Consider the following 26701-nt stretch of genomic DNA (forward strand, 5'->3'; position numbering starts at 1 on the left):
TTTTAAATAAAATGAGAAAGAGAAGGTGAACTTTGTGGAGTAGGAAATGGTTGCTCAGGAGGAACACCGGCAGGGATCTGGCTCATCTTGTCCATCAGAGCTGCGATATGAAGATGAAAATGGATTTCAAAACTCAAAACGCCAGGATGTCGATACCAACTTTAGACAAGCTAGTGGGAAAAGTTCTCACTAGATATACATGATTCCTTGAGTTCTGAAAATTTCTGTTAACAACTCAATTCTGCAAGGTCTTCAAACCTTCTGAGGTCCCTGAAGTTTTGTTTCTGTTCTCCGGTAAAATTTAAACGTTCTACAGACTTTTCTTAAGGTCTATGGACTTCTCTTAAGGTCTATTCCCAAGATCTACAAAAAAAAAACTTGTGGCTCAATAAATTTCTCAGTAGATCTGCAAACTTCTCTGATGTTTTGTAAATTCCTCTCGGGTTACACTGAAGATTTGAAAATTTCCTTTAAGATTACCTAAAGTTGTCAAAATTTATCTGAAAATATTTAAGCTTCTTTGAAGTTTTAAATGTCTCTCACAAGATCTACAAATTTTCCTGAAATCGTGTAAATATTTTTTTTAATCGCCGAACTTCCCTGAAGTTCTGCAATTTTTACTGAAGATCCATTAACATTTCTGAGATTCTTGTGATTTTTTCAGAAGTCCTGTAATTTTTTTCAAAGTTCTGTAGCTTTGTTCTGAAGATCTACGAACTTTTCTGATGTTGAATAATGTTTCGAGGATCTCCAAACTTCTGTGAAATACTTTATATTTCACTGTAGATTCTTGGACTTGTCTGAAGTTATGCGAATTTCCCTGAAATTCCACTATAATTACAAATTGATTTGAAATTATTTTTGCTTGCTTGAAGTTTTGAATATTTCTTTGACCATTTATCTGAAGATCTACGACCTCTCTTGTGATTTTGTTTTTATGAATGTCTGTTTATTACTTTTAATTTGTTTGTAGTTCTGTTCTCAAGATCTACGAACTACCCTGAAGCTCAACAAAATTTCTCAGTAGATCTCCGACCCTCTCTGAAACTCAAAAAAATTCTATGTAGGCTGTCAGACCTGCTGTCTAACATGCTTATTCTTATACAATACATGCTTCGTATGCTTCCTTTTGACGGTTGCCAGTCTCTCTTTTTCGGCTGTTTCCTTTTTACGACGATTTTGATCCTCCACATAAAAATCAGCGAAGAGCGAGCATGACAAGACTCTCTGAATGAACTTGTCTCGTTCGCACACGTTGTCTTAGATGCTTGTCAAGTTCAGTGTCCTTAAGAAACGTTTCGAGAAACTGAACGAAAAACTTCTTTTGAATTACGAATGAAGTGATAATTGGAAAATTCCCTGAGTGGAACCAAAGTTCCCTGAATATTCCAGGTTTTTCCAGAAAAAATAAAATTCCCTGTAAATTCCCGGTTTTCCAGGTTTTTCCAGGTAATAGACACCCTGTAATGATGCACTCCGGTTACAGGGAGTTCAGGTTGATAAATCGATTTAAATTCGTCCTAGGTTTTGAAATTAATTTCAATTAACTCTGGTCATTTTTCTTCTTGAATCCTTTATTTAACGTTGGGCTCTGTTCCGCAATGCCGAGTGCCAATCATCGACAGTAGATATCATCATGGGTAGATATCGCACCCATCAACACATGAGCCGGAACTAGCGGCCTTACTTTCCTTCCGAAGGATGAAGTGATCAGAAATTTTTTCGGCTTAGAAAAATTCCAACGACCTCGACTGGGATTGAACTCAGACACACTGGGGTAAGAGAGTAGTCACGCTTACCACTACACCACCGGCGCCGACGCTCTGGTTGTTTGATTTTACATTACATAATCCTATTTGTTTTAGTATTTATTTCTCTTAGTAGGGAACACTATTCTGGATTTAATAATTAGCTATCAAATATTAATATTTCAACAAACAATTGGCCTGTAGACAAAATGTAATTGTCAACATACGCGCTTATCATCAACTTATCATTTCGTTAGCAATTGGCACTATACGCAATTGCAAAACTTACCATTAACACATGTAAACATTTCTGGAACATGGATTTAATATCGACTCATCACCCTCTGAGTCACCGGTATAGGGTTCAGTCAAATATATCATATTAAAAATATGACCTTTCCATCCATGGCGACCCGCAAAATATTGCTTATCGCTATAGATGGACGTTGAAAAAGGTCAGCAACATTCATTCAATTACAACCGAGGGGCGCGAATATAGCACTTATTACAAAAATAAAAGTCGAATTATTTTCATCAATTACATTTTGTATATTACATGAAAATTTGTCTGACGTGTCAATGTTTTTTTTTCCTTGATTTCCATAGAGGCAGCTCTCACACCTGGACCCTACCTATCGACCCACCATGAACCGGGGACCAACGGCTTTACTTCCCTTCCGAAGGAAGACGTGATCAGAGATGTTATGCCTCAGAACATCCCTGCGGCGCCGACTAGGATTGAACCCAGGCCTGCTGGGGTGAGAGGTGATCACGCTTACCACTACACCACCGACGCCGCTAACTTTTTATGTCATTCAAATTGGGTTTGCAGAAAAAGGATTTATTTGCTTAATAGTTTACATCCCGAACCCTAAAAAAACTTTCCGAAAAATATTCCAAAATTTAAATCGGGTTGCTTATCGGCCTAGTTCTTATTACTGAGTAGTTTTATGGATCATACGTCTTATTTTTGGATTCTTTTGATAAACAACAAAGTAATCTCGTAGATCAGATTTTTTTTGAAAAAATAAAGAATCCCGTAATTATTACTGAACCATTATGGGGGGGACCCTTTGAAGCTACAAAATAAGCATTCGTTTCGACAACCTCCTTTTGAAACTTTGATATACCCAACAATTCAATACTTACCTTGATCAGCGAAGTGAGACTGGAGGACGGTGTCACGCTGTCGCTCGAGTTGCTGATATTGGAGGTCGGATTTTCCGAAGTGCTGTTACTTCGTGGTTTGGTTTCATTGTACTCATCGTTTGTCGTTGGTTCCTAAAATGAGTAGAATTCCAGTTTTACTCCCGGTGATTTTACGGCCCCAAACAGAAACCCGGTACGAACCTGCTTGATGGGAATTAGGCTGATTGACGGTGTAATAGAGTTATCAAAAATAATATGCCTTGAGCTTTGTACTAGAGATGGAAGCATGGAGGACGAGTGGGAACTGGAGGGTGCATTGGAATCGGCCGAGTGCGGTGACGAGGGCCGCACGATGGCCTTGATGTCCAGTCCGGAGGAAATCGATGGAGTCGGAGTTCTTCGGTCGTTGTTGCCACCATTTCCGCTGCCATGGTTGGACCCCGCACTGCTGGGTTCGTGCGAATTGGTACCATTCAGGGCATCCCGACTGCAATTCAGGGCCACTTCGTTGTTATCCGCCATCGAGATTTCCACGTGCGGAGTGAGGAAGTGCATCGGTGGTGTTGCATTGTCTGCCGAACGCATCGAATCGCCGGAGTCGCTGAACGCGTTGACGGCATTCATGGCGGCCAGGGCCGGTAAGAGATTGGCCGGATTGTGCTGATCCAGTGCCAGCAACAGGGATGACGGAGTTCCCGGGCCAGGGTTGTCCAGATCGATTCCGTGCCGGTTGAAGAAGTGCACCCGAAGGGACTTCATCGTTCCCGCTCGGTAGCTGCAGAGAGGGCAGGTTTTGACCAGGTCGTGCTGACCAACGTGTTCGTTCTGGAAATGTGCACGCATCGCTATCTGTCTTTGGAAACCTCGGTTGCAGATCGGGCAATGGTAGGGCAGTGTTTTGGTGTGCGTGGTAAAGTGCTCCGCCAAGTGGTCCTTGCGGAAGAATCGCTTCTGACATACACGACATTCGTACGGTTTGACACCGGTGTGGCGCATCTTGTGCCGGCGCATGTTCGCACCGTTGGAGAATTTCATATTGCACACATCGCACTCGAACAGTTTTCGGTTGCCATTGTTGTTGTTGTTGTTATTATTATTATTGTTGTTGTTGTGTAGCAGGTTGTTGTTGTTAATTGCACTGGAGTTGTTGTTGTTGTTGAGGTTGTTCTTGAGGCTTTCTAGGAGCTGGGCGGCTGCCGAGCTGGTAGTCGTTGATTCCGAATTATCCGAGAGGTTATCGTCGACGCTGTTGTCGCGGTTTGCGATGAGACTGGCATTGTGACTAGCTCGTAGGGCCGAGATCGTCGTCGAGAGGCAATTGGCCAGGGCACTACTATCCATGCTGGAGTCTATATTACGTTCCATATCACAGTCCGGCTCTTCCTTGGCTTTCATGATGATGTTCGCTGGGGGCTCCATAACGGAGAGTGACGGGCCGGTGGTTGATGAGGTGGTCGAGGAGCCCCCGCCTAGTGTAGCCGCAAGTCCTAGTCCATGGGAACCAGCTGAGTCCGGCTCACCAGTGGACATTATACTCCGGGCGAGGATGTTGAAAGCTTTATGGGTCCGCCGATAGACTCAAATGACGACTGCTGCGGCATTCAGGTTGAGATCTGCAATGGGACGAAACGAAGAAAGAAAGTTCATTAGTTATGGGTTCAATCATCCGCTGGCTTGCGGTTCAGGTAACAGGTTCATCGGATCAGTAGAACAGGATGTAGCTGCTTAGCTCACCGTTCGCCCAGGAGCAACCTCGCGAAAAAAGGGGGTTAGAGGAAAGTGTGTCTACCGATGCAAAGAAAGAAAAACGACCCTTTCCGGCCGGACTCAAAAACGCTAAAACCAAAACGCAAAGAAACCAGATTGATCAACCTGGTTCAATTTCGCGCTCACCTGGTGGCGTGGTGTGTGCACCGAGTGCGCGCGCGTATATTCGTAACATTTCCAACTCCCATTAAATAAACAGAGCGCGATCGCACCAAAGAGTCATTAAAAAATTGGGACTTGTTACGAAGCCTCCGCGAAGCCGCGATCTGCAGCCCGCGTGGTGTGTGAAGACGGGCACGCGAAACCTACCTCCGAACGTAGGCCCCCAACCAACGCCAGCCCCAGACCAGACGTAATTCTCTTTCCCAAGAGAGTGAGAGTTACGAAAACGCACAATTGGCTGACTGGCTTCGACTCATCATCATCAACAGCAGCAGCAGCAGCAAACGGGTAGCCAGCGCGAAACTAGCGCGGATCTACCTGCCGTGACGCACCCCTCTTCGCCCAGAGACTCCCTCCTGGTGGTGCCCCACCACCGACCGGCCGTACCGGGTCGTAAGAGAGTGAAAATGAGGCACGGGAAACGAAAGTTTTATTTTCAATCTTTTTATAGAGTGAAACGTCCGACGACGACGGAATATAGGTCGGAATGTCCACGGCGCGTCTGCCGATCTGCCGTCCGCGGTGGGGTTCCACCTAGAGCGTAGTCTGGTGATCTGATCTACTTAATTTCATGATGTTGACACAAACCGGTGCAGCAGGTGTCATCACTTGGGATAATAGGTGCTGGATGAGTTGAAAAGGAGGACAACAGGAGATCATCAACATCTTCTTGGGTTGGATTTTGCTGGGTCCTGAGACCGGCTCCCAACTTAGTGTTCTTTGAGCACTTCCACTGTTGCTTACATCCTATTTTAAATGATTGACACCTGTGTAGCACATATTTGCCATAACTTACTCCGATCTTTTAGACATTATGGAGCAGCCTAATGACGAATCGATCTGATCGAACTTTGCACAAGTAGTCAGACATTTAAATTTGAGCTAAAATTCGTCCACTTTCAATTTCGCAAAAAAAAACTTCAAAATGGCTTATTGGAAATGGTATAAAGTTCAATTTTGACATTTGACCTTCAGCAGCTTCTCACCTGTTATCGTGATTCAAGTTTAAAAAAATAGAATTCCATTTTGATGGCAACCCCCCTCAGTTAAATACAAAACCTGCCCTTATTATTATGTATTCTCATCGCATGATGATTTCGTATTATTTTTTTTTTATTTCGCCATTAGGGTGCACCTTTATGAGTTAGGGTGGGTAAAAAAGTAAAAGGTTGTATCCAAGACACGACTGTAGATTTGACGTAGGATTACGAAAGGTAGTTTTGATGTCACAGCAAAAGTATAGTAAATATTAAATTGATTTCTTAACTCGTTATCAGTGAAAAAGTTCGATAGGTTGAAATTCAGAAGCAGTTTGGGAGTTCTGTTTTTAAGATGCTCAGTCGGTGTCCATGTAGCCAATCCTGGGCGATATCTCTCGGATACAAGCTCTTATTTGAAGTCTTTAGTTAGCCCTTTTATCAGTCATTTGTGGTACTGAAAAGGACCGATGGATTGAAAGCTTGGAATCCAGCTTAGAACAATGCTGTGGAAATCTTGCTTTGAAGCAAATTTTAAGGTGATACTCTAAGGAAGCCTTAGCGTGAAACTTTAAAGGCACAAATGTCAGCTTTCACAAAACTTCCTTAGAGTATCACCTTAAGCTCCTCTTATTAAGAAAATTCGGGAAGAATTTTATTACATCAAAAAGGCAATCGATGATAATTTTAATTAAAATAGCAAAAGTACAATTTTTAACAGTGACCTTTTGAAAATTGAAAACCATCATCTCTGGATCAAAATCAGACCACTTTCAAACCGCCAGCGACTTTGGTTTCTGAAATTCCCCCCCCCCCCCCATATTGTTGCCTTTAAAAAACCTGGTTTGTTAAATTTATATTTAAGGGAACTGACAACCGACTGATGACCTTGACAAGTCAGATAGACCAATCTACATTGATCGATTCTCTTCATCGACTCTCTCTTTCGTTGATAACTTGGCTGCATTCATATATCGGGCTAATTTTTCGACATAGTCTATTAGATAATAACAGCTGAACATGTTTTTGGAGCCGAGTTATTAACGAAAGAGAAAGTCGATGAAGAGAATCGATTAATGTAGATTGGTCTATTTAAAAGGTAACCCGAGAAGTGTCCAGGAAATACTGTTTATCAAATGTATGGTGATGAGTAATACTAAGCTATTAAGGTGTTCAACACAGATGAGGCTGGCGAGCTGTATGTTGTTTGGAACGGTGAAGGAACCCATCGTGCGACATATCAAACTTAACGATTTGACAAATCTTGGCAGGTTATGGCGTTATTGAGAGTACATGGTCACTTTAGCCCTCCCGGACATGTTCCGGTGCCCCCGGGGAAGTGGCCAATTCTCGACAAGAACCAAAACCCATCGTGTGACATATAAAACTTCAAAAAATTTCAAATACTGGCCGGTAATGGCCTTCTTGAGAGTCCACGGTCATACTAGCCCTCCTGGGCATGTCCTGTCCAAAACTTATCGTGCGACATATCAAACTTCATGGTTTTTCTTAACTCGGCGGGTAATGGATTTATTGAGATGACATGTTCACTTTGGCAGTACCCTTATTTGACAAATCTTGGCCGGTAATGGTTTTATTGAGAGTCCACGGTCACACTAGCCCTTCCGGGCATGTTTCGGTGCTCCCGGGGAAGTGGCCAATTCTCGACAAGATCCAAAACCCATCGTACGACATATCAAACTTCATGGTTTTCCTTAACTCGGCAGCTAATGGATTTGATAAAATGACATTTTCACATTGGCAGTACCCTCAGGGTAGTGGATAATTTTTAATAAGAATTATCACATCATAGTTCTCGCGTAACATTTGAAAAGGGCCTATGTCCAAAATGTAAACAAACCGATTTTTGATACCATTCTGTAGCACTGGTAATTAGCTACCAGTCGTATAGGAATGTTCCGCATTATCGATAAAAATCATTAAAAATAACTTGATTTTAAAAACGGCCGATCCACCAAATTTTTCCAATCATTCATGCTAAAACGGCCTAACCTCGGGCCTAACATATATTTTTTTTCGTTCGATGAGGTTCCATTCATAAGCCTAGCGACGTAGAAGGGCCGATGATTGAAAAATTTCAAATCAAAGCTAAGCCCTACTGCTTGAGGCAGGGCCGATGATTTATTTGACGTTAAGAAAAGGCTTAGCAAAGGGCCTACAATTTATGATGACAAGCACAACGGCTTAACAAAAAGGGCCTAACCATTTAAAGATTCACAAAAAGGCTTATTACTGTGATATTAAATTTTTATCGATTTTCATGTATTTTTGAAAATGTTTCGCATGTTTTGGATGTTGTGTACTGAGATATAGTTACTATTGTTATTGTGAACAATATAAATGCCTAAAATACTTCAATCTATTTATATAGGAATTAAATACTGGCGGAAAAATTTACAATTCATTTTCTGGATTGTTTACATTTTGGACATAGGCCCTTTTCAAATGTTACGCGAGAGTTCATCATTTAAAAAAACTCGAATGGTAATGGTCTTATTGGCAGTCAACGGTCATACTAGCTCCCTCGGGCATGTTCCGGTGCCCCGGAGAAGTAGCCAATTTTCGACCAGAACCAAAACTCATCGTGTGATATATTAAACTTCATTATGATGGCTACCAAGCCTTTGGAAATTTTTCGTTATTAGAGATTTGAATAGTTTTTTCTCCTTTATTTTACTTAAATCTTTGGTTATTATTAGTTAGGTAAGTTCCGATTCTACACATTGTAGATTAATTTTTATACCTGTGATCTTGACTTTTTACCTAGGGGATGAGTACTTAAGGGGGTTAGGTTTTTGATAAGTCTTTAGTGGGAATGACACTGATAAAGACTGCACATTGTAGTCGAAATACGTATTTTCCATGAATACCAACATTAGTTAAGTGGAATTAAAATGAAGATAACCTTTTTTGCTGTTTTATAACTGAGAAATTATGTTTTTAGAGCTAATTAAATTTTGAAATCTATGCAAATTTAGACGTAGGCATGGAAAGGGTAAAGGAAAAATTTGAGAAGTAAATATAGTAAAAATAAAGAAATTTGATAGTAACAAAAAATATAGGATCCTTCCAACTTTACCCAAAAGCTGGTCTGCTTCCAAAATTGTAAAGGAATTCGCAGTTAATCGATTCATGGCAGACCGGGCAAAGCACTTGCAAGAGTTCAGGATTTTTTCAATAGCGACGAAATAAGTCGAGCATGTCCCGGAAAAAGGGATTATGCTCAAACGACTGATGAAGGAAATAAAGTTTTTGTGCAACGAAGACTGGTGCTCTGTAATTTGCGAGAAGCTTATTCTATTTTTAAAGAGAAACATCGTGCATTAAAAATTGGTTTTGCGAGCAATCTCCTAAGCAATGAATTCTGGCAGGTACTAGTGGTACGTGTATGAGTTTACCATCAGAATGTAAAATTAATGTTCAAGTCTTCTCAAGATAGACAATTGCATGTATCCGGAGTGAATTATTATCATGACTTATTTTCTAAAAATCTGGTACAGCGGAGCTGAATTTCTATACTTACCTGAGCGAGATTGGAAGAAAGGTGATCCGGAAAAATCAGGAGAAGAAGAGCTACGAGATTGTTACGTTCATCGGGAGATACATGCTCCCGAATGTATTGTGGATATCGACCGATTCTCGAAGTGGACGTATTTGCAACGCGTCATGGCATACGTCCACTGTTTCAACAACAACTGTCGCAATGTTTGCCTTAACATCAAGGTTCTTACGAAGAATGAGCTGAAAATGTCCGAAAACTCAATTTTCCGGCTAGTTCAGTGGCAATCCTTTCCTAATCACCCTGTCTACAAATCGATTCCTCCCATCAGAGCAACAACGGCCGTTAGAGAAATCCAGCAGTATCTACGAGGTCACACCAATGCTGGTTGAATTCGGAGTTCTACGCGTGAACGGCAGAATCGTGGTAGCGCAATGTGCTTCAACTGATTGCCAAATACCTCATCATCCTTCCGAAGAAACATCGCCTGCAGCGCTTCTGGTGGATCACTATCATCGTCAACTCAAGCATGGCAGCAAAGAGACCACAGTTAATGAGATTCGTCAACGTTTTCATTATCCGAAGCTTCGCTCTTTCGTGAATTTCGTCACAGCTCGGTGCAATATTTGCAAAATACGAAAAGCGTGACCGAGAATTCCACAGATGGCCCCACTTCCGCAAGCCAGATTACCCAAAAAACAATTTGAGTTGATCAACAGCTGAATAAGCCATTTTTTAGCTGAAAAAGCTTATTTGTGCATAAATAAGCTCTTATTCAACATTCAATGTTTGTTGGGTATCACCATTCGCCCGTCCATTCAACTACGTTGAACTGGACTATTTTGGTCCCTTTCTTGTGAAAGTTGGGCGTAGTCTAGTAAAAAGGTGGATTGCGCTCTTCACTTGTCTGAAGATACGAGCCGTCCACCTGGAATTCACGAGCAACTTGACAACTGAATCCTGTGTAGCGTGCGTTCGTCGTTTCGTGTGCCGTAGAGGATTTCCCGTGAAAACAGCGCTGACGGCAGCCAATGACAATGAAAAACTAGACGATGATGGTCTGCACACGATGATCCCTACACACTAATCGAGTCAGTACGGTTTTACCGAGTTTTTGAATTGCGGAACTGTTCGGTAAAAGTTTAAAAATCTGTGGAAAATTTATTAATGAGAAAATTTGTTCTGAACTTGTACATACTTAGTTCTGTTAACCCCATTTAATGATAGAAAATAAAGCTGGTCGATTTCATTGATTCCTTACGGATAACGGTCATTTGAATTTTTACCGACTTTTTCAGTAATTCAAAAACCCAGTAAAAAAATACTGACTCCTGTAAAAAAATCTTAGTGTGTAACCATTTCCTTCTAGGGAGCTCATCCGGTGTCAAGCAACCAGTTGTGCAGTACGAAGATAACAACGCACTCTTGAAGCGATCGTGGGCCATGATCCAAGAACGACTGAACTCGTTTTGGAAGCGTTGGGTACGGGAGTACTTACCCACGCTAACTAGAAGAACGAAATGGTTTGGCTCGGAGAGGAATGTTGCAGCAGGGGACCTAGTAATAATCATAGATGACACCAGAAGACCAGTCTCGAAGCTTACAGTTCTTGATGTGGCCAAGGAAGATGGAACCAAGGAGGCTCACTGGTTCCACCGGGGGGAGAATGATGCCACAAAGACAGACCAGCTGGGAGCCCGGCCACGCAATGACGCGAACGAGCTGCGTTCTTCATGCTTGACGGTTGAACCTGCTGTAGGACGAACTGTCAACGATGACAAAAGGAACGACGAACAATGATATACGGGCAAACGCCAATGAAACTATTGATATAACGTGTTCTAAGAGAAAATATTGAATTTACTAGTGAAATTTGCTAACTAAAATTGTTGGATACTGGAATTGAAATATTACCGGTTTATTGCAGCTAAATAGAAATTTTGAATAGGTAATATATAGGTATTATGATGCGAAAAAGTGTTATTTACACAAGGTCTAAATTACAGGTCCTCGACCAAACCGAACGATCGTAAGATTACTTCTAGGATATTTGTATTTTCGTAAGTAAAGTTGAATTAGATATTAACGTAATAAGATTACTCACTAACTGAATATGTTTACGCCCCGTTCCATTGATAAAGCATAGTTGTAGTGAGCATTGGATTATATATTCGAGTAATTGCGATCGTAAGTAAGGTTATGGAGGAAACTAACACTTTACTAATTATTTTACACCTATTTTAGTTTTAAAGCAATTGATAATAAATCTGTCGAAAGTCAGAGAAATGTTCAAACGGATACCCTGCTCTCTCTTCTAACAGTAGGTATGATAGATGCCTGTGAATCAGCGACTGCCGGTTCGAATCCCGAAATGCAAAGGTAATTTTTAGACTTATAATAACAATATAAATAGGTAAATCCAATTAGTCAGCACCTTGTTGCAGTCCCATAAAAATGTATAAGATAGGAAGTGGTCTTCTATTTTTTTCTAAATAAAACTAGAAGGCTGAACAAGGGTTGGAAGAGACTGTTATTTAATGCCTTGTGTTTTTGGCTAAATAAAATCACCAGATTTTGATGTTTAAAAGCTGAACAAAGGTTAACGTGGTTTATATACAACAATTATTCAAACTAAGGCTGAATTAAAATCGATTGAACAACACTGGTTAAGCATAAATTTTTTTACCTGGGTACCCCTTTAAAAACCTTTTTTACCACAACTTTTAAGTTTGAATTTTTCTATTTTTACAATGTTCTACAAAGTTTTAAGTGCTCTAAAAATGCACCTTTTTGATCTGGGATTTATAGTTTTTCAACACTAACATTGAAAGGGGGAATCATGTAGGTAAGCAGCTAAAATCGGCGTAGTTTTGTTCAGCAACTTATACCCTACTGTAACGTATACAATTCATATGGGGATCCAAGGGGATGCCTAATGAACTTTTTAACAAAGTACCTCAATGTTTTGTTACATTTTGCTGTTTTCATTACCATTTTTCCAAGTATGTACATTAGAATGGGTTGTAGCTTCAACAAAGTTGTTTGCTATAGGTATCTTAATCTAAGTCCGCGTTTTGGTGAAATTTGAGCAATATTTGGATTTTTGATAAGCATATGAATAGGATCGTTCCGTTTCCCCTTGGATCCCCCTATGACTTGTATATGTTACAGTAGGGTATAAGTTGCTGAAAGAAATTACATCGAGTTGAGCTGCTAATACCTGCTAACCTGCAAGATACACCCCTTTAAAGTTAGCGTTGAAAAATTATAAATACGTTGGTAATTCATTTACATGAAGAGATAGCGATTTGGTTCATTAAGCAAAAAGGCGCATTTTTAGAGAACTTACAACTTTATAGAACGTTGAAAAAAACATGTAAAATTCAAACTAAAAGGTTATGGTTAAAAAGGTTTTTAAGGGGGTACTAGTGTTGGTACTCTATTTTCACCCTATAACATCGTCCACTTGAGAGATGAAAAATTGACGTCTTCGTCAAAATTTCTTAAAATAACTGCATCTACAATGTTTTCATAGACGATCATCAATTTCAACAAGGCTTAAAAAAGTTTTTTTTTATCTTAGTGTATACCCTCCTTCAGCAAAAATTTTTACGATTGCAATAAAGTATTTAAAAATCGAAGAAACATTCTAGAAGGTATCAATATGCTACACTCAATAGTTTCGTCGCAAGTGGCCATGCCTCTTTTTTTTTAATTTCGTCTCACTGTGTGACGGTCACAGTTAAAGCAATGGCATCAAGCAGATAAAGACTGGAATGCACAAAAATTGGTCGACAAAAAAATCGTTTCTTTCAGTCAAAATTCATATCACAAAAATCTTCTTATTTTTCTTTTGGTAGTTCAATTCATATATTTAAAGGAAAAAACCGTTCGTTTATTCTTTTGGTTTGCCAAATCCGAACTGCCGTGCCTTCCGCTTAACCTCTTCCATTAAATTTTGCACAGTGGTCTCATCGACCTTATTCGCCGCCGAACGCCAGTTAGATTTTACTGCTGCTCGTTTTCGATGGATTTATTAGTTTTTTTTTTAGATTCCGTTTGACCAAGACCCAATACCGTTCGATAGGGCGGAGTTCTGGGCTGTTGGGAAGGTTGTGGCTTTTGGTACCACAACCACGTTATTCATATCCTACACTCGATTGCCTTTTCCCATAATGGCAGCTAGCCAAGTCCGGCCAGAACAGCACAGGTCTATTATGTTGCTTTAGGAATGGTAGCAGCCGCTTTTCCAGGCACTGCTGGACGTAGATCTCTTGATTGATGGTTCCCGTAGTAATGAAAATGCCACTTTTTAGACCACACGTTCATATGGCCTGCCAGACGAGATATTCAAAACCATCAAACGATAGTTTGATGGTTTAGAATATTTCAGCCACCTTCCCTTTTCCGGTATAAAACTACTGTCCCGGAAGTTGCTTGAAATCCGCCTTCACATAAGTTTCGTCGTCCATGACGACACAGTCGAACTTTGTGAGCTTTCGGGATCGCTCACACTATCATAGCATTCGGCCTATCTTAACTGCAGGCAGAAGATGCCTTCTACCGCTAGGTGCGCTAGTGTTCGCAAATGACAAGTGGAGCCACTTTCTGATCCGAATATCCATTCCTGTGCTGGAACTCCGTGTTTGTTTTACTCCGTGTTTGTTGTACGTGGAGCTCAAATTTCATTGTTATATATTTTGTGAGAACTGATATTTGTGCTCTTTGAATTTCAAGATGATAATGAGATATATCAGAAATAAGGTTTCCACAGCGATTCACCTTAACAATTCTACTCTGAACTAACACAATGGCCTTCGAGTTCTAGTTAAAACTTTCTTAAAGTTCTTTGCTCGGTTCTTTCTAAAATTTTCTTGGAAATTTTCTCAGATCTTCCTCTTGAATTTATTCTTGGATGTTTATCATCCTAATCTAAGATGATTTTAGTTCAATATTTGAGAGCATAGGTGGACGTAAATCAAATGAAAATAATACGATAATTAAATTCTATTCTTATTTATATTGAGTGATAGTTGTAGCAACAGTGTCTGTTGAAAATAGGTAATATTTGAAGTACCGTAAAACGGCGTTACCTTGAAAGTTTTTTAAAGTGAATTCTGAATATTTGTTACAGCAATGAATGCTTTTCAAATTTTATTTTTTAACACGAGTACTGAGGATCTTAGAGTTAATTCGTTAGTATTATGTTTAACAAAAATAAAAGCATTTGCTATATTTTTTTAGTTATGTGACCATACATTAGTATTTTGATTTGGGGTTACTTCGATAATGCTCGATGAAGGTAGAAAAAAAAATGCGTTATTCTCAAATAATTTAGTTCTTAAAATATGAAACTTTGAATGAGTGTGTAATCCGAAAACATCATAAGCAATGAGAACTCAACATTGTATTTGTGATGGCTGCATCGGAAATAAATGTCAGAAGCGATGGTTTGAGTGTTTTTTTTAAACAGACGAAAATCACGAAAATTGTTTTTTGATATGTTTGTAACATATGTAACACATACTATACAAAAACTACATAGGATATCTACGGAAATACCCTAAGCTGCAATATGGAACCAAAGTTTGTAATTCGGCAAAAGCGCAGAGATAAAATGTAATCATTATATTATACGATCAAAGCTACCTGCATTATCAATGATACCCCGTTTTACGGTATCAAAATGCGTTATTTTTACATAATTATAAGTAGAGTCGACACCTACCCTAGTAGCACGCTTGTTACAAATCAATTGTGGAAACTTATATACGACTTATTTCAGTCATAAACAAGTTGCTGTAACTAATTGTTATGAAAGTGTGCTACTCGGGTATGTACCTCGAGCTGTTCGCGATCGGCTTCGATCCAGTTGCGCCCTCCGATCCGATCCCGCAGGCCGTGGTCGCCGTCATTATCGTTGATCCTGATTACCAAACACCAATCCCGTCTGCAGTGCCTCTAAGAAACTATCCATGGCACCTTTCGCGTTAGAACGTTATGGGGCTTCGATTATACATTTGAGATTTTGTTCGTTTGGTTTGGTACATTCCGGAAACAATCTTTAATTCATACAAGTTTCATGTCCATTATCATCTACTTTAAAAATGATTATCACTTTATTTAGCATCCTTTTCACTTGTAGCTGGTTTCATTCGAAAACAAGAAATTAGCACTTTTTAACACACCGTATGACGAATCATTCGATATATGGCAGGTCTTTTCTTACAGTGTAGTTAGTTTCCTTTTTTTTTGACAGGTTGTGTTAATTTGATCCTCCTATCACAGGACTGGAACCTCAGATCAGAAAGTGGCTCCACTTGTCATTTGCGAACACTAGCGCACCTAGCGGTAGAAGGCATCTTCTACCTGCAGTTAAGATAGGTAGCATGCTGTGATAGTGTGAGTGCACATAGAAAGCCCGTGTGGAACGCTACCACAACACATCGCTTGTTGAGCAGAAAAACGAACCACTTTTTGATTCACCGATTCGTTTCCACTTCCCCTTCTGTTCTGTGCTCCAATCCATGGGTTCCTTAGTTTTGGTTTTCTCTAGCTTTGCATCTCATTTCGTGATTCACCAAATAACCATTTTGAATTTGACACCAGAAAACTTGAAATCTTCATGTTTCAGTCCGTGAAACTTTCCGCCTGCAGCCGCTAGTTGGGTAAAAATTCACAAATTTTTTAGTTTTCCATCTTGAGCGGTTGGCTGCAGACCGAATTGGCAAATCAAAGTTTGCACTCGTGGAGAATAGAAGAACTATGAAAGTGATGATGGTTTCAAAATTTTCCACGGAGAGGTATACGAAAGCAATCTTAAAATGCTTTTATTTTGGAAATGGATCATTTTATTTTAATCTGGTTGCTGTAGAAAAGTTTAAATCTATGCATACACCTAAAAATCTAAATCTTTTTTCTATGTTGTATGTCTATTGAGTAGTCCTTAAGTTTTCTACCAACGTAGCACTTACCAGATTTAAATAAAACGCTCCATTTGCAAAATAAAAGCATTTTAAGATTGCACTCGTATACCTCACCATGTAAAATTTTGAAACCATCATCACACTCATACTTCTTCTATTCTCCACGAGTGCCAACTTTGATTTGCCAATAACGAGCCAACCACTTTTCAATCATGATGCCATTCTCTGGATCGCCTCACTGATGCTGGTTGATAATGACTGGGTGTACAGGTGCTGCCTAACGTTGGAGAAGTTTCGCAATCTATAGAATAGCTTCTAGCAGTTCCATCGAGTTCGCTAGCATCTCTAAAATAGCTTTTAGTCAATTTGGACAGTGTTGGGATGGATTACACAGTTAAAAAGTTCTACTCATTTGCAAGTGGCTCATTTGCTTTCGCAGAAACTTTTTACAAGACAAGTCGTCAGTATTGGTCATTGAAAGGCAAAAGGAAACAAGCCAAGCTCATTAGCAATCCAACCGCTGCCGAAAAACTTAATTTACTTCCTGTTTACAAGCCGAATCCAACGACGCCAACTCACCCGACATGATTCGGGATCAGACAATCGAAAATCCCTGATTCCCTTCATTCTAGGCAGTGACTCACGGGCCACACGGGGCCGATTGTTTACGACTCCGCTTGTCGATAATTTGGAAATGAGAATACCGCAAAAGTAAAACATCGAAAAACATGCTTAAAACAAAAACATTACAAACAACATTATTTTCATATTTAACCCGCCTTTTATGTTGAAGCACGGCGAATGAAAACATACCATAAAACAAGGTCGCACTTCGGGGAGTGTTTTTCCCTATGGATGGGAAAAAAGGACGATCAGCGATGCAGCATCAAGAGCTGTTGTGAGAAAACTTGTTACCTGCTGGCAGCAGCAATTCGCAACAAAAACAGAAACATATCAAAATCCTGTCAAACAGGTTTTTGTGGTAAGAGAAAAAAAATCCAGGATCGTCGATATCGGGAGAAATGACAAACTTTTATCTCCACTCCAGACGACTGGTTCTATGCCAACTGATTGCAACATCCCCCCCGAAGACGACGACGGTAGCCACTGCTCCACTTTTTCCAAGTTAGACATCCCTCGAACCACTTGCACACACCGATGGAGTATAGGCACGTAACAGTCTTACGGGGTTTGTTCAAATATTCCCGCGCACTTGATGGGGTCTTGGCGGCGTGACGAGTCAACCAACCTGATTACCTATTCAGTGGCAGTCAATGAGACGCGAACGCACACCGACTGAGAGACGACGAGAGGCGCCCGCAACAGATCGCGGATTAATGCGTGTTACGTTATGCTACGCTGTGGATGCTACTGCTATGGTGTGATCGCAGCGTATCTAGTGCGGTGAGCTAGATATGGTTAGACAGAGAAGGGGGGGTTGGGGCGCAAAAACTAGTAGTCCTGAATGTTTATTTATGCTGAGGGCTAATTTGATGGCACTACTGGCAGAAGTGTCACACGAGGGGAATTTTAGTCTAGACTTTCGATGGGGGCGGGGGAGGTTTAGTTTAATGGTGTTAATATAGAGGGCGATGTATATGGAGAGTAGGCTGTGCGTGTGTTCGAACCTGACGTTTGTTTTTTTCCGTGGAGTTTTTTTTTTAAATCTATAATCGGTTGCTGATCTGGCCATAACCATGCCCAGGAGCTTTAAAGGGTTCCTATGCAATTTATCAAGGATCTGATAACTTCAAGGGAAGTTCTCTGATCTTAAAAAGGAAGTTTGCTGAACTTCAAGCATACTTCTCTCAAGGTCAAATGAAATTCTCTGAATTTCAGGCAAAATTCTCTGAACTTCAGGTGGATTTCTCTGAACTTCATGCAAAATTATCTGAACACAGAAGTTCTCCAACAACGCATTATTTCTGATAAAAAATTCACATTTCTCCCTTAAAAAAGTTTACAGATCTTCGCTGAGGTTTAGAGTACTTAAAAAATCTCTAAGGTTTACAGAACTTCCCTGAAGATCTCAATCAAAGTTCCCTCAAGGAGCTTCTCATGAGAAGTACAGAGATCTTCCGACGAGAAGCTCAGAGAACTTACGACGTGAAGTTCAGGGATTTTCCGAAGAGAAGTTCAGAGACCATCGACAAGACGTTAAGGTGTTCATAGTACGTCCGACGAGAAGTGCAGAGAATATCCGAGAAGAAGTTCGGAGTGCTTCCGAAAAGAATTTCAGAGAACTTCCGAGGAGAAGTTCACAAAACTTCCTAGGAGAAGTTTACATAACTTCCAACAAGATATCCAGAGGACTTCCGAGAAGAAGTTCAGAGAACCTTCGAGGAGAAGATCAGAGAACTTCCGGCGAGAAGTTCACAGATCTTCCGAGGAGAAGTTCAAAAATTCTGAGGAGAAATACATTGAACATCCGAGGAGAAGTTCAGAGAAGTTCCGAGGAGAACTTCACAAAATTTCCGACGGTAAGTTCAGAGAACTTACGAGGAGAAATTCACAGGACCGCCGACGGGAAATCGAGAGAACTTCCGAGGAGAAGTACAGAGAACTTCCGACGAGAAAAAACTAACTAACAACTGACGGTGAATTCCGAGAATTTTCTACTATAAATTCACAGTACTTCCTCGAGATGATCAAAGTACGTCCCACGAGAAGTTCATCCAGAAGAGAAATCGATTTCCGGCCTCTACACGTCATCCCTTTTCCGGTTCCTGTTCTTACATTGCACAGCAATATCTTATATGGACAAGCTATCGAGATATAACATATTAAGGAAGTTCATGTGCACACTAGCGCCGCGTAGTGTGAGAGTTCTGAAATAATATGATCATCCGAAAGGACTTAGTCATCTGAAAAATTTTGCTGAAGACAGTAACCTTCTATATGGCCAGGTTCTCGAGATACAGCTTATACAGGAAATTCACTTGCACACTAGTGCCGCGTAGTGAGCGTGTTCTGAACTAATATGACCATCATCCGAAAGGACTTGATCACCTGCACAACTTTGCTGAAAACAGCAACTTTCTATATGGCCAGGCGCTCGAGATACAGTTTATATAGGAATTGCACATGCACACTAGCGCTGCGTAGTGAGAGAGTTCTGAACTAATATGGCCACCATTCGAAAGGACTTGGTCACCTGCACAACTTTACTGAAACAGCAACTTCCTATATGGCCAGGCTCCCGAGATACAGTTTATATAGGAACTGCACATGCACACTAGCGCTGCGTAGTGAGAGAGTTCTGAACTAATATGGCCACCAACCGAAAGGACTTGGTCACCTGCACAACTTTGCTGAAACAGCAACTTCCTATATGGCCAGGTTCCCGAGATACAGTTTATATAGGAACTGCACATGCACACTAGCACTGCGTAGTGAGAGAGTTCTGAACTAATATGGCCACCACCCGAAAGGACTTGGTCATCTGAAAAACTTTGCTGAAGACAATACTTTCTATATGGCCAGGATCACGAAATATTCTATGTTGGAAATATGATCCATATATTAAAGCGCCCGTCATAAGTAGCATAAAAGTGAAGCGCCTCTAGCGGCGTAGTTCCCAATTTAACCTGACTCCAATGGCACAGGCTTGTTGGTCTAACCCAGTACAGCAACTTTGTCGAAGACAGTATAGCTTTATGTATTGAAACAAATGAGAAACAGCCCCCATTAGTAAAAATCCCATTAGCTGTGGGTATCCTTATTCGCGGATAGCCCGGCAATAAGGATCCGGCAATAAGGGATACCGGCAATAAGGAATCCGGCAATAAGGATTCCTGACCAGGCATACCAAAAGTACCGCCTCATGACAGTATTCCAACGGCTGTCGCTTTCTTTTCCCTACGACAGCCTTGAGATTGAGCTATAAGCGACAGCCCACAGTGAGGCTGTTATACGACATGCAACGTTGCCGTCTTGTGCTGTTCACGACAGCTTGTTCTTAGTCATGTATTTTGTTCGTTCGGCTATGACAGCCTCGGATGGTCATTCGTAACTTTCCTCGTACATACAACAAGCAGTCCGTCAAACTGCCGATTCGTTGCTGCTGTCTTTGAAATTTTGTTTGTGTGTCGTAAGACTGCTACTACACTACCAGCCTACCAGTGTGGCGCCGGAGCTCGTTCGGTTGCTATCACGCCCATTGCAAAATTTTCATCCGATATTTTTTTTAAACGCACGGTCTCCGGCGAAAAATATAAGCCTACCCGACACCAACCTGACTTCTACCAAACCCCAAACCGATGTTGGCCCGACATTGACCCGACATAAACACAGAATTGACCCGACATCGACCCGACATCGATGTCGACCATAAATTGATCTTACATTGATCCGACATCGGGCCGACATATCTGTTCGGGATCATTCTTCTGGGTTTCTTCCATACTCCACTGCCGTATATCAATTGTATATAATGTCTCGTGACAGCCTTTTCGTGACAGCCACTTGGGTAAGCTGAGGGATGTCGTCGATTTGTGAAGGCTGTTATGACGACAGAAACATTGAGAACCTGGTCATAAAGAAATGCATAAATACAGCCCATTCGGTTCACTACGTTCCAAGCACGATGATTTTTTTTCCTTTGGTTTGTTTTTTCCGTCGATCTTGTTTTCCGTGCTGAGCACCAATGCTACCGACGTGCCAGGAAGGCAGCTCCCACACCTGGACCCTACCTATCGACCCATCAACTCATGAACCGGGGACCAACGGAAGGAAGGCGTGATCAGAGATGTTATGCCTCAGAACATCCCGGCGGCGCCGACTGGGATTGAACCCAGGCCTGCTGAGGTGAGAGGTAATCACGCTTACCACTACACCACCGGCGCCGTTGAGCACGATGATTTTAGCAAAGCGGGTATAGATGCGACTGTTCTAATACAGCTTTCATTCGTTCGTGCGTGCGCTGTTGCCAATACACTTCGAATTCAGATCTGAACGTACGGTAGCAAGCGGCAGTAAAGCACACAAAGCAACTGTCAATTCAGGTATAAACCAACTGTCGCGAGGAGGCTGTACTATTTGGAAGCCTGTTCCTGACTGTATCATAAGCAGAAGCATAATCCATCCCGAAAAATTCTTGCCGACGCTTTCAATCACTTGCTGCTTCCTCCCGAATAAGATGCGTATAACTTTTCCGGATTTATTTACAACGGATTGCCCAGGAAGATGATGAAGATGATGACAAATAATGCGCCCGCGGATGGACCAACTCGTGGCAAACTTTCTGGTAGCGGCAGTCGGAACAGTTGCAGCGAATCGGGTTCCGAAAACATATGCAGAAAAATTACAATTCATGCTCGTGTATTTGTGTGTGAGAGAGTGGCGATAGTAGATAGTAGGGAAGTAAAGCCGTTGGTCCCCAGTTCATGAGTTGATGGGTTGATAGGTAGGGTCCAGGTGTAGGAGCTGCCTCCCTGGCGTAGGTAGCATTGGTGCTCAGCACGGAAAACAAATCAAGGAAAAACAATTGAGGATAATACGAAATGGTGCTTAGCAAAATGGAGGATTTTTCAAGATTAGCGTACTATCCTCGATAAAGCTTACCGCTATCAGAAATTTTTCATAGAAAAAATGAGAAATTTTTTAAAAATTTGTGGCTAGGCTACTTTTTTACATTCTTTTACATGGCGAATTTTTTACTTCAATGCATTGTATTGCATGGTATTGGCATCGAAAGCTCTCAATTAATAATTGTGGAAGTGCATTTAGAGCACTAAGTTGAGTGCAGGCAATAAGCTAATATGCGCTAAGCAATAAGCTTGAAATGCGAATAAGAAGAAGAAGAAGAAGTAGCATTGTAGAGGAATTCCAGGGATATTTCTAAAGGAATTCGGGGGAAAATTTAAAGAAGTGTTTCAAGAAAGGTGAATGCCAACCTAGTTCTGAAGAGGCTATTAAGGCCTGTACTCGAAAAAAAAATGCACCAAACAAAAGTGTTCGCTACTTTATTCAATTTCCTTTCCATCGCTGAAAGCCCGCACCTTTCCCTTAAGACCCCCCATTACATTTTGTGCAATGGTGGAGCGGACCTTTTGGTCACTTTTATCCATTCTTTCTTCAACTCCAGCTCGTTCTTAAACACCTTGGACGATTTTCGAACTTTGGCCTTCATTATGGCCCAAAATCTTTCCACCGGACGAATCTCTGGTGAATTTGGGGGGTTGGCGGTGTTTGGTACAAAAACAATGTTGTTGTCTCTGTACCAATCCAACGTCGATCGCGCGTAATGGCATGATGCCAGGTCCGGCCAAAATAATGTCTCGTCTCCGTGGGAGCGCAGGAAGGGTAACCAATGCTTCTGGAGGCACTCGGTGCGGTAAATTTCGGTGTTGATGGTACCCATTGTGATGTACGGTTTACTCAATTTACCGCATTGGCATATGACCTGCCAGAGCAAGTATTTTTTGGCGAATTTGTCCACTTTCTTCTTCCTTATGTCTTCCGGAACATCAAACCGTGATTTGGCAACGTAGAACTCCACCCCCGGTATCTGCTTTGCGTCTGCCTTGATGTAGGCTTCGTCATCCATAACCACACACATCGGTTTCGTTAACCACTCTCGATACAGCTTCCTTGTGCGGGATTTGGCCGCCGTGTTTTGTTGATCACGCCGGTTCGGTGCCTTCCGGACCTTGAATACACGAAGCCCAGGCGGAACGCTTTGCCTTCAGAGCCGCGTCGCGAATCGAAAGGTTCGAATTACGCTTGAAATAATCCAACACCTTCCGGGCCTTCACAGGGTCAGCTGTCTTCGATTTTCTTCCACTTCCAGCCCACCGCTCGGTCGTCTGGGACTCCTTAAACGATTTTACCACCCGAGACACAGTTGCATGGGTGATTCCCAGTTGTCTTGCGATCCATCTCATGGTCGCAGTCGGATTTTCTATGACGGCGTGCAAAATTCTCCGGCGATTTTCTTCTTGTTTCGTTGACATCTCAATAACCACTGAACCGATTGTTATGACATTTTGCACATGTAAACAATTCACTCCAAACTAGTTATACTCAGATTTTCATCAATTTTTACTTACGGATAAAAAAGTTACAGAAGGATAAAAATTGTGCATTTTTTCGAGTACAAGCCTTATGGGGATTATTAATATAATTACAGGGAACTCTAAAGCAATTCGGAAGGTATTTCAGGGAGCATTCAAAGGGAATTCAGAGAAGGTTTCAATGTGAATCAACCCAACGGCAAACTTTATGATGAAAGGACTACAATCCTGAAACTACGCCTAATGATCAACTACGGCTGAAAATCCCTTAAATGTTGATCAATAAAGCAATCAAAGATAAATTCTGAGGAGAGCTGCTAGGGGATTTGAAGAATAATTCCAAGCAAATCTAAGATTTTTGAGGAAATTTTGAGGAGTTTCCGGAAGGGCTTTCGAGAAATTTTGAGCGTATTTCCAAAGAAACCATGAGCAGTGTTCCAGGAGATTCTGAAGAAATTTGTAAAGGAATAAGGAGAGTTTCGGGAAAATTCCTTTAATTTTTTTTCTGAATACTATATGACATATCAAGAGATTTTCAAACAATATTCATAGCGAGAGAAAATGAAGCAGATTCTCGCGAGAATGATTAAGAATGCGAAGATAAATGTAGTGTAAATTTCAAGAGTTTCCGGAGTGAATCTCTCGAATGTTCAGAAATCTAAGACTGCTATATAACAACGTTATATAAGATTATTTATGATACCAAGTGTACAGTAGTCTTTTGCAAAACTACAATCAGACTGTGGTTTTGAGAAAAAACAATTTTTAAAATTTTATTTTAAATCACAAAAATAGTGAATTTTTTCTTGAAGTGCATTTTTTTCTTTCTTCAAATAGTTCAAGATGTTTCTAACAACATTGCTAAAAGATACCAAACCGATTGGATAAACATTTTTCGAGTAAGAGTTTTCTGAAGATAAGCTTTACATTTTTCTATGAACCTATGAATTAAGGCTCGATTCAAAATGGTGATCTGAAGATGCAAAATGGCATTTTTGGTCATGAGGAACGTTTCTGGAAAATTTTCAGCCAAATAAAAAAAAAAAATACGAAAATTAATGGATTTGCGAATTCGTCTGGAATCACTAAATGATGCTTTTTTGAAAAATGGTCATTAAATTAAGCAATCATTAAGGCAGTGGAAATAAAGTTTCCTATCTATGGATCGTACTCCATGAAAAGTTAACAAGCGAGAAATCTAAGGCAAACATATTCTACTGGGCTACACAGGACAGACATCCCGTATGCGTGATAATGTTTGCATCATTGAGCAATGTCAAAATTAAAAAAAATTCTCAAAATTTCGTTTTTTTTATCTATTCATCCATCCCCCCTTTCTCAGAAACATCCCCCCTTTCTCAGAGTCTTAAACCATGTCCATGATCGAGTATCCTCTTGCTGCAATTACGGCCTCCACACGCTTCCGGAATGCACGGCAGGTTCTAATAATGTAGTCTGGATCCATTTCTCTCCAGGTACGGGTCAATGTTTGTCTGAGGCTTGCTGTACTCGGGTGGCGTTTAGAACAGGCCTTAGCCTTCATGACGCACCATATTGAGTAATCCAGTGGATTAAGATCGGGGCTGGATGGCGGCCACATATCCTTCGCCCAGAACGGAAGATGTTCCTGCAACCACTTCTTTGATCCACGGAAGAACATCCTTACTTAAAATCCCGATGTAGACCTCCGTGTTGACCTTGTCGCCTTCTGGAATGAACACCGGGTCCATTTTTTTGCCATCGGAAGCCACCAATCCAAACACCATAACGCTAGCAGGATGCTTGGTCAGATACACGTTCTTGTGGTCGTCGGCCACGTCTTTTACCGGAAGAGAACTAATATATCGGTCGGTTCTGGAATTTGATACGGGATCGACGGTAAACATGCTCTCGTCGGTGAACAGGATTACCGGATTTTTTCGCTTAAGGAAGTTCAAGATTTTCTTGCATCATTCGACTCGTAGCTCCCGGGCGCGGTTGGTAATCATGTGAGTTTTTTTTCCGTGCCCTCGACTTCGCCCCGCAATCTTCCTTTACGATCTTCCGTGCCGTAAAGTCACTGATCCCGTGTTCCTTTGCCATTTTCCTTATTGGACGCACTGGATTCACCCGAATCTTCCTTTTGATAGCAGCGATAACCCTCGGAACCCGAGCTGACCTCGGACGACCTGTGACCACCTTCGCGGATAGTTGTTCTTTCTTTCCTCGGTCTAAAACCATTTTGACGGTCCACCGGGACACTCCCACGGCGATTGAAATGTCTTTTTACGACATTTGCACGTGGGACAAATCACGAATACGCTGCCACTTCGTCATGGTGCAACTGTCAAACTAAGTGAATCGTTTTTTTTATACACAGCCTACTACGGTATGCACTAAACTAAGGACACGGGATATAGGGTTACGGTATGTAATGTGGGTCTAGTCCTTTCATTCGGCCTATCACGCAAATAAATAATTAATTAAGGAATATTACACAAAAAATAAGGAAAATATTGATCACTGATGGTTGATAAATGTGTACCACACACAAATCAATTTATATCACAACATTTCAATACATTTTCAGCTCTCGTAAGTAATAAAACTGGTTGAGAATATCACAATGTTCGGAGTTTTTAGCCGCCATGACTTATAAGGTTAAGATGGGAAGGTTGACTGACGATCATCAAATGGCCTGATTATGGCATTTATTGATTGGAATTACCTGATAATACACACTAGACGTAAAACTTACAGTTGCTGTTTGAATATTTTATGTTTATTTTAATTGTTTAACAACGTTTTCACAAGTAAAACATGGACCCAACTTTAGGGACACATTTCTTTTCTATGTTCCTAACTATGGCCCATGAAATTCATTTGACAGCATATAGCAATAAGAGTAACGTCAACAATGTTGTTTTGCATTTGGATGATAAGGAACGAACAGGAAGGGAGATTTTTTCTGCCAAACCTGTATAATGAACATCACAATGTTCTGATTTAGATATTCTGCGGTCGAAAGACGATAAGCGAAATTTTTAATTTTTAATTTTTAACTTGAGTGATTTAATGTAGTTTTCGTAAAATTTTCTCTAAGAAATGTTTTGAGGAATGAAGAGCATTAAGTTAACAGTGATAGTGATAAAAAAAAATACATCAGAAAACGTTACCAAGAGCGTTTTTTTGAGGATCAAACAAGATAGGACGAAGTTGCATCCATAAATAGACCCAATTTGGGGACAATAGACCCATATTACATACATTTCCCTCGTGAGTTATTGTCTTAAAAAAAGTAAGTTTTTCAACTTTTCGTGGTTTCTGATAGCAAACGACATGATAAGCATATCTAAGCATACCATTTAGCAGTAGAATATCGTTTGCAGGTAAATTCATTGATGAGTTATGATTAAAAACGTAATCGATGGCTGCATATTAGACCGAGGTTAGGGACGTA

General features: G+C 40.8%; 1 protein-coding gene across 2 annotated transcripts in view; it reads right to left on the reverse strand.

The window, feature by feature from the left end:
- The window catches only part of LOC135706313 (uncharacterized protein DDB_G0271670), a 210633-nt gene that overhangs the window by 10698 nt on the left and 173234 nt on the right, over positions 1-26701 (reverse strand). The window contains exons 1-3 of one of the 2 annotated variants that reach the window (XM_065227921.1): positions 4632-4717; positions 3099-4510; positions 2898-3029 (exon numbers count right to left, since the gene is read on the reverse strand). In XM_065227921.1, the coding sequence (XP_065083993.1) occupies positions 2898-3029; positions 3099-4427 (1461 nt within the window). In that variant the 5' untranslated portion in view covers positions 4428-4510; positions 4632-4717. Of the gene's footprint in view, positions 1-2897; positions 3030-3098; positions 4511-4631; positions 4718-26701 lie in introns of those variants that run through there. The other variant, XM_065227922.1, reaches the window with a different exon arrangement.

Source organism: Ochlerotatus camptorhynchus, unplaced genomic scaffold, assembly GCF_037179485.1.
Source record: "Ochlerotatus camptorhynchus isolate MF236.1 unplaced genomic scaffold, CSIRO-AGI_Acam_v1.1 ptg000277l, whole genome shotgun sequence".
NCBI classification, from domain to species: domain Eukaryota; kingdom Metazoa; phylum Arthropoda; class Insecta; order Diptera; family Culicidae; genus Ochlerotatus; species Ochlerotatus camptorhynchus.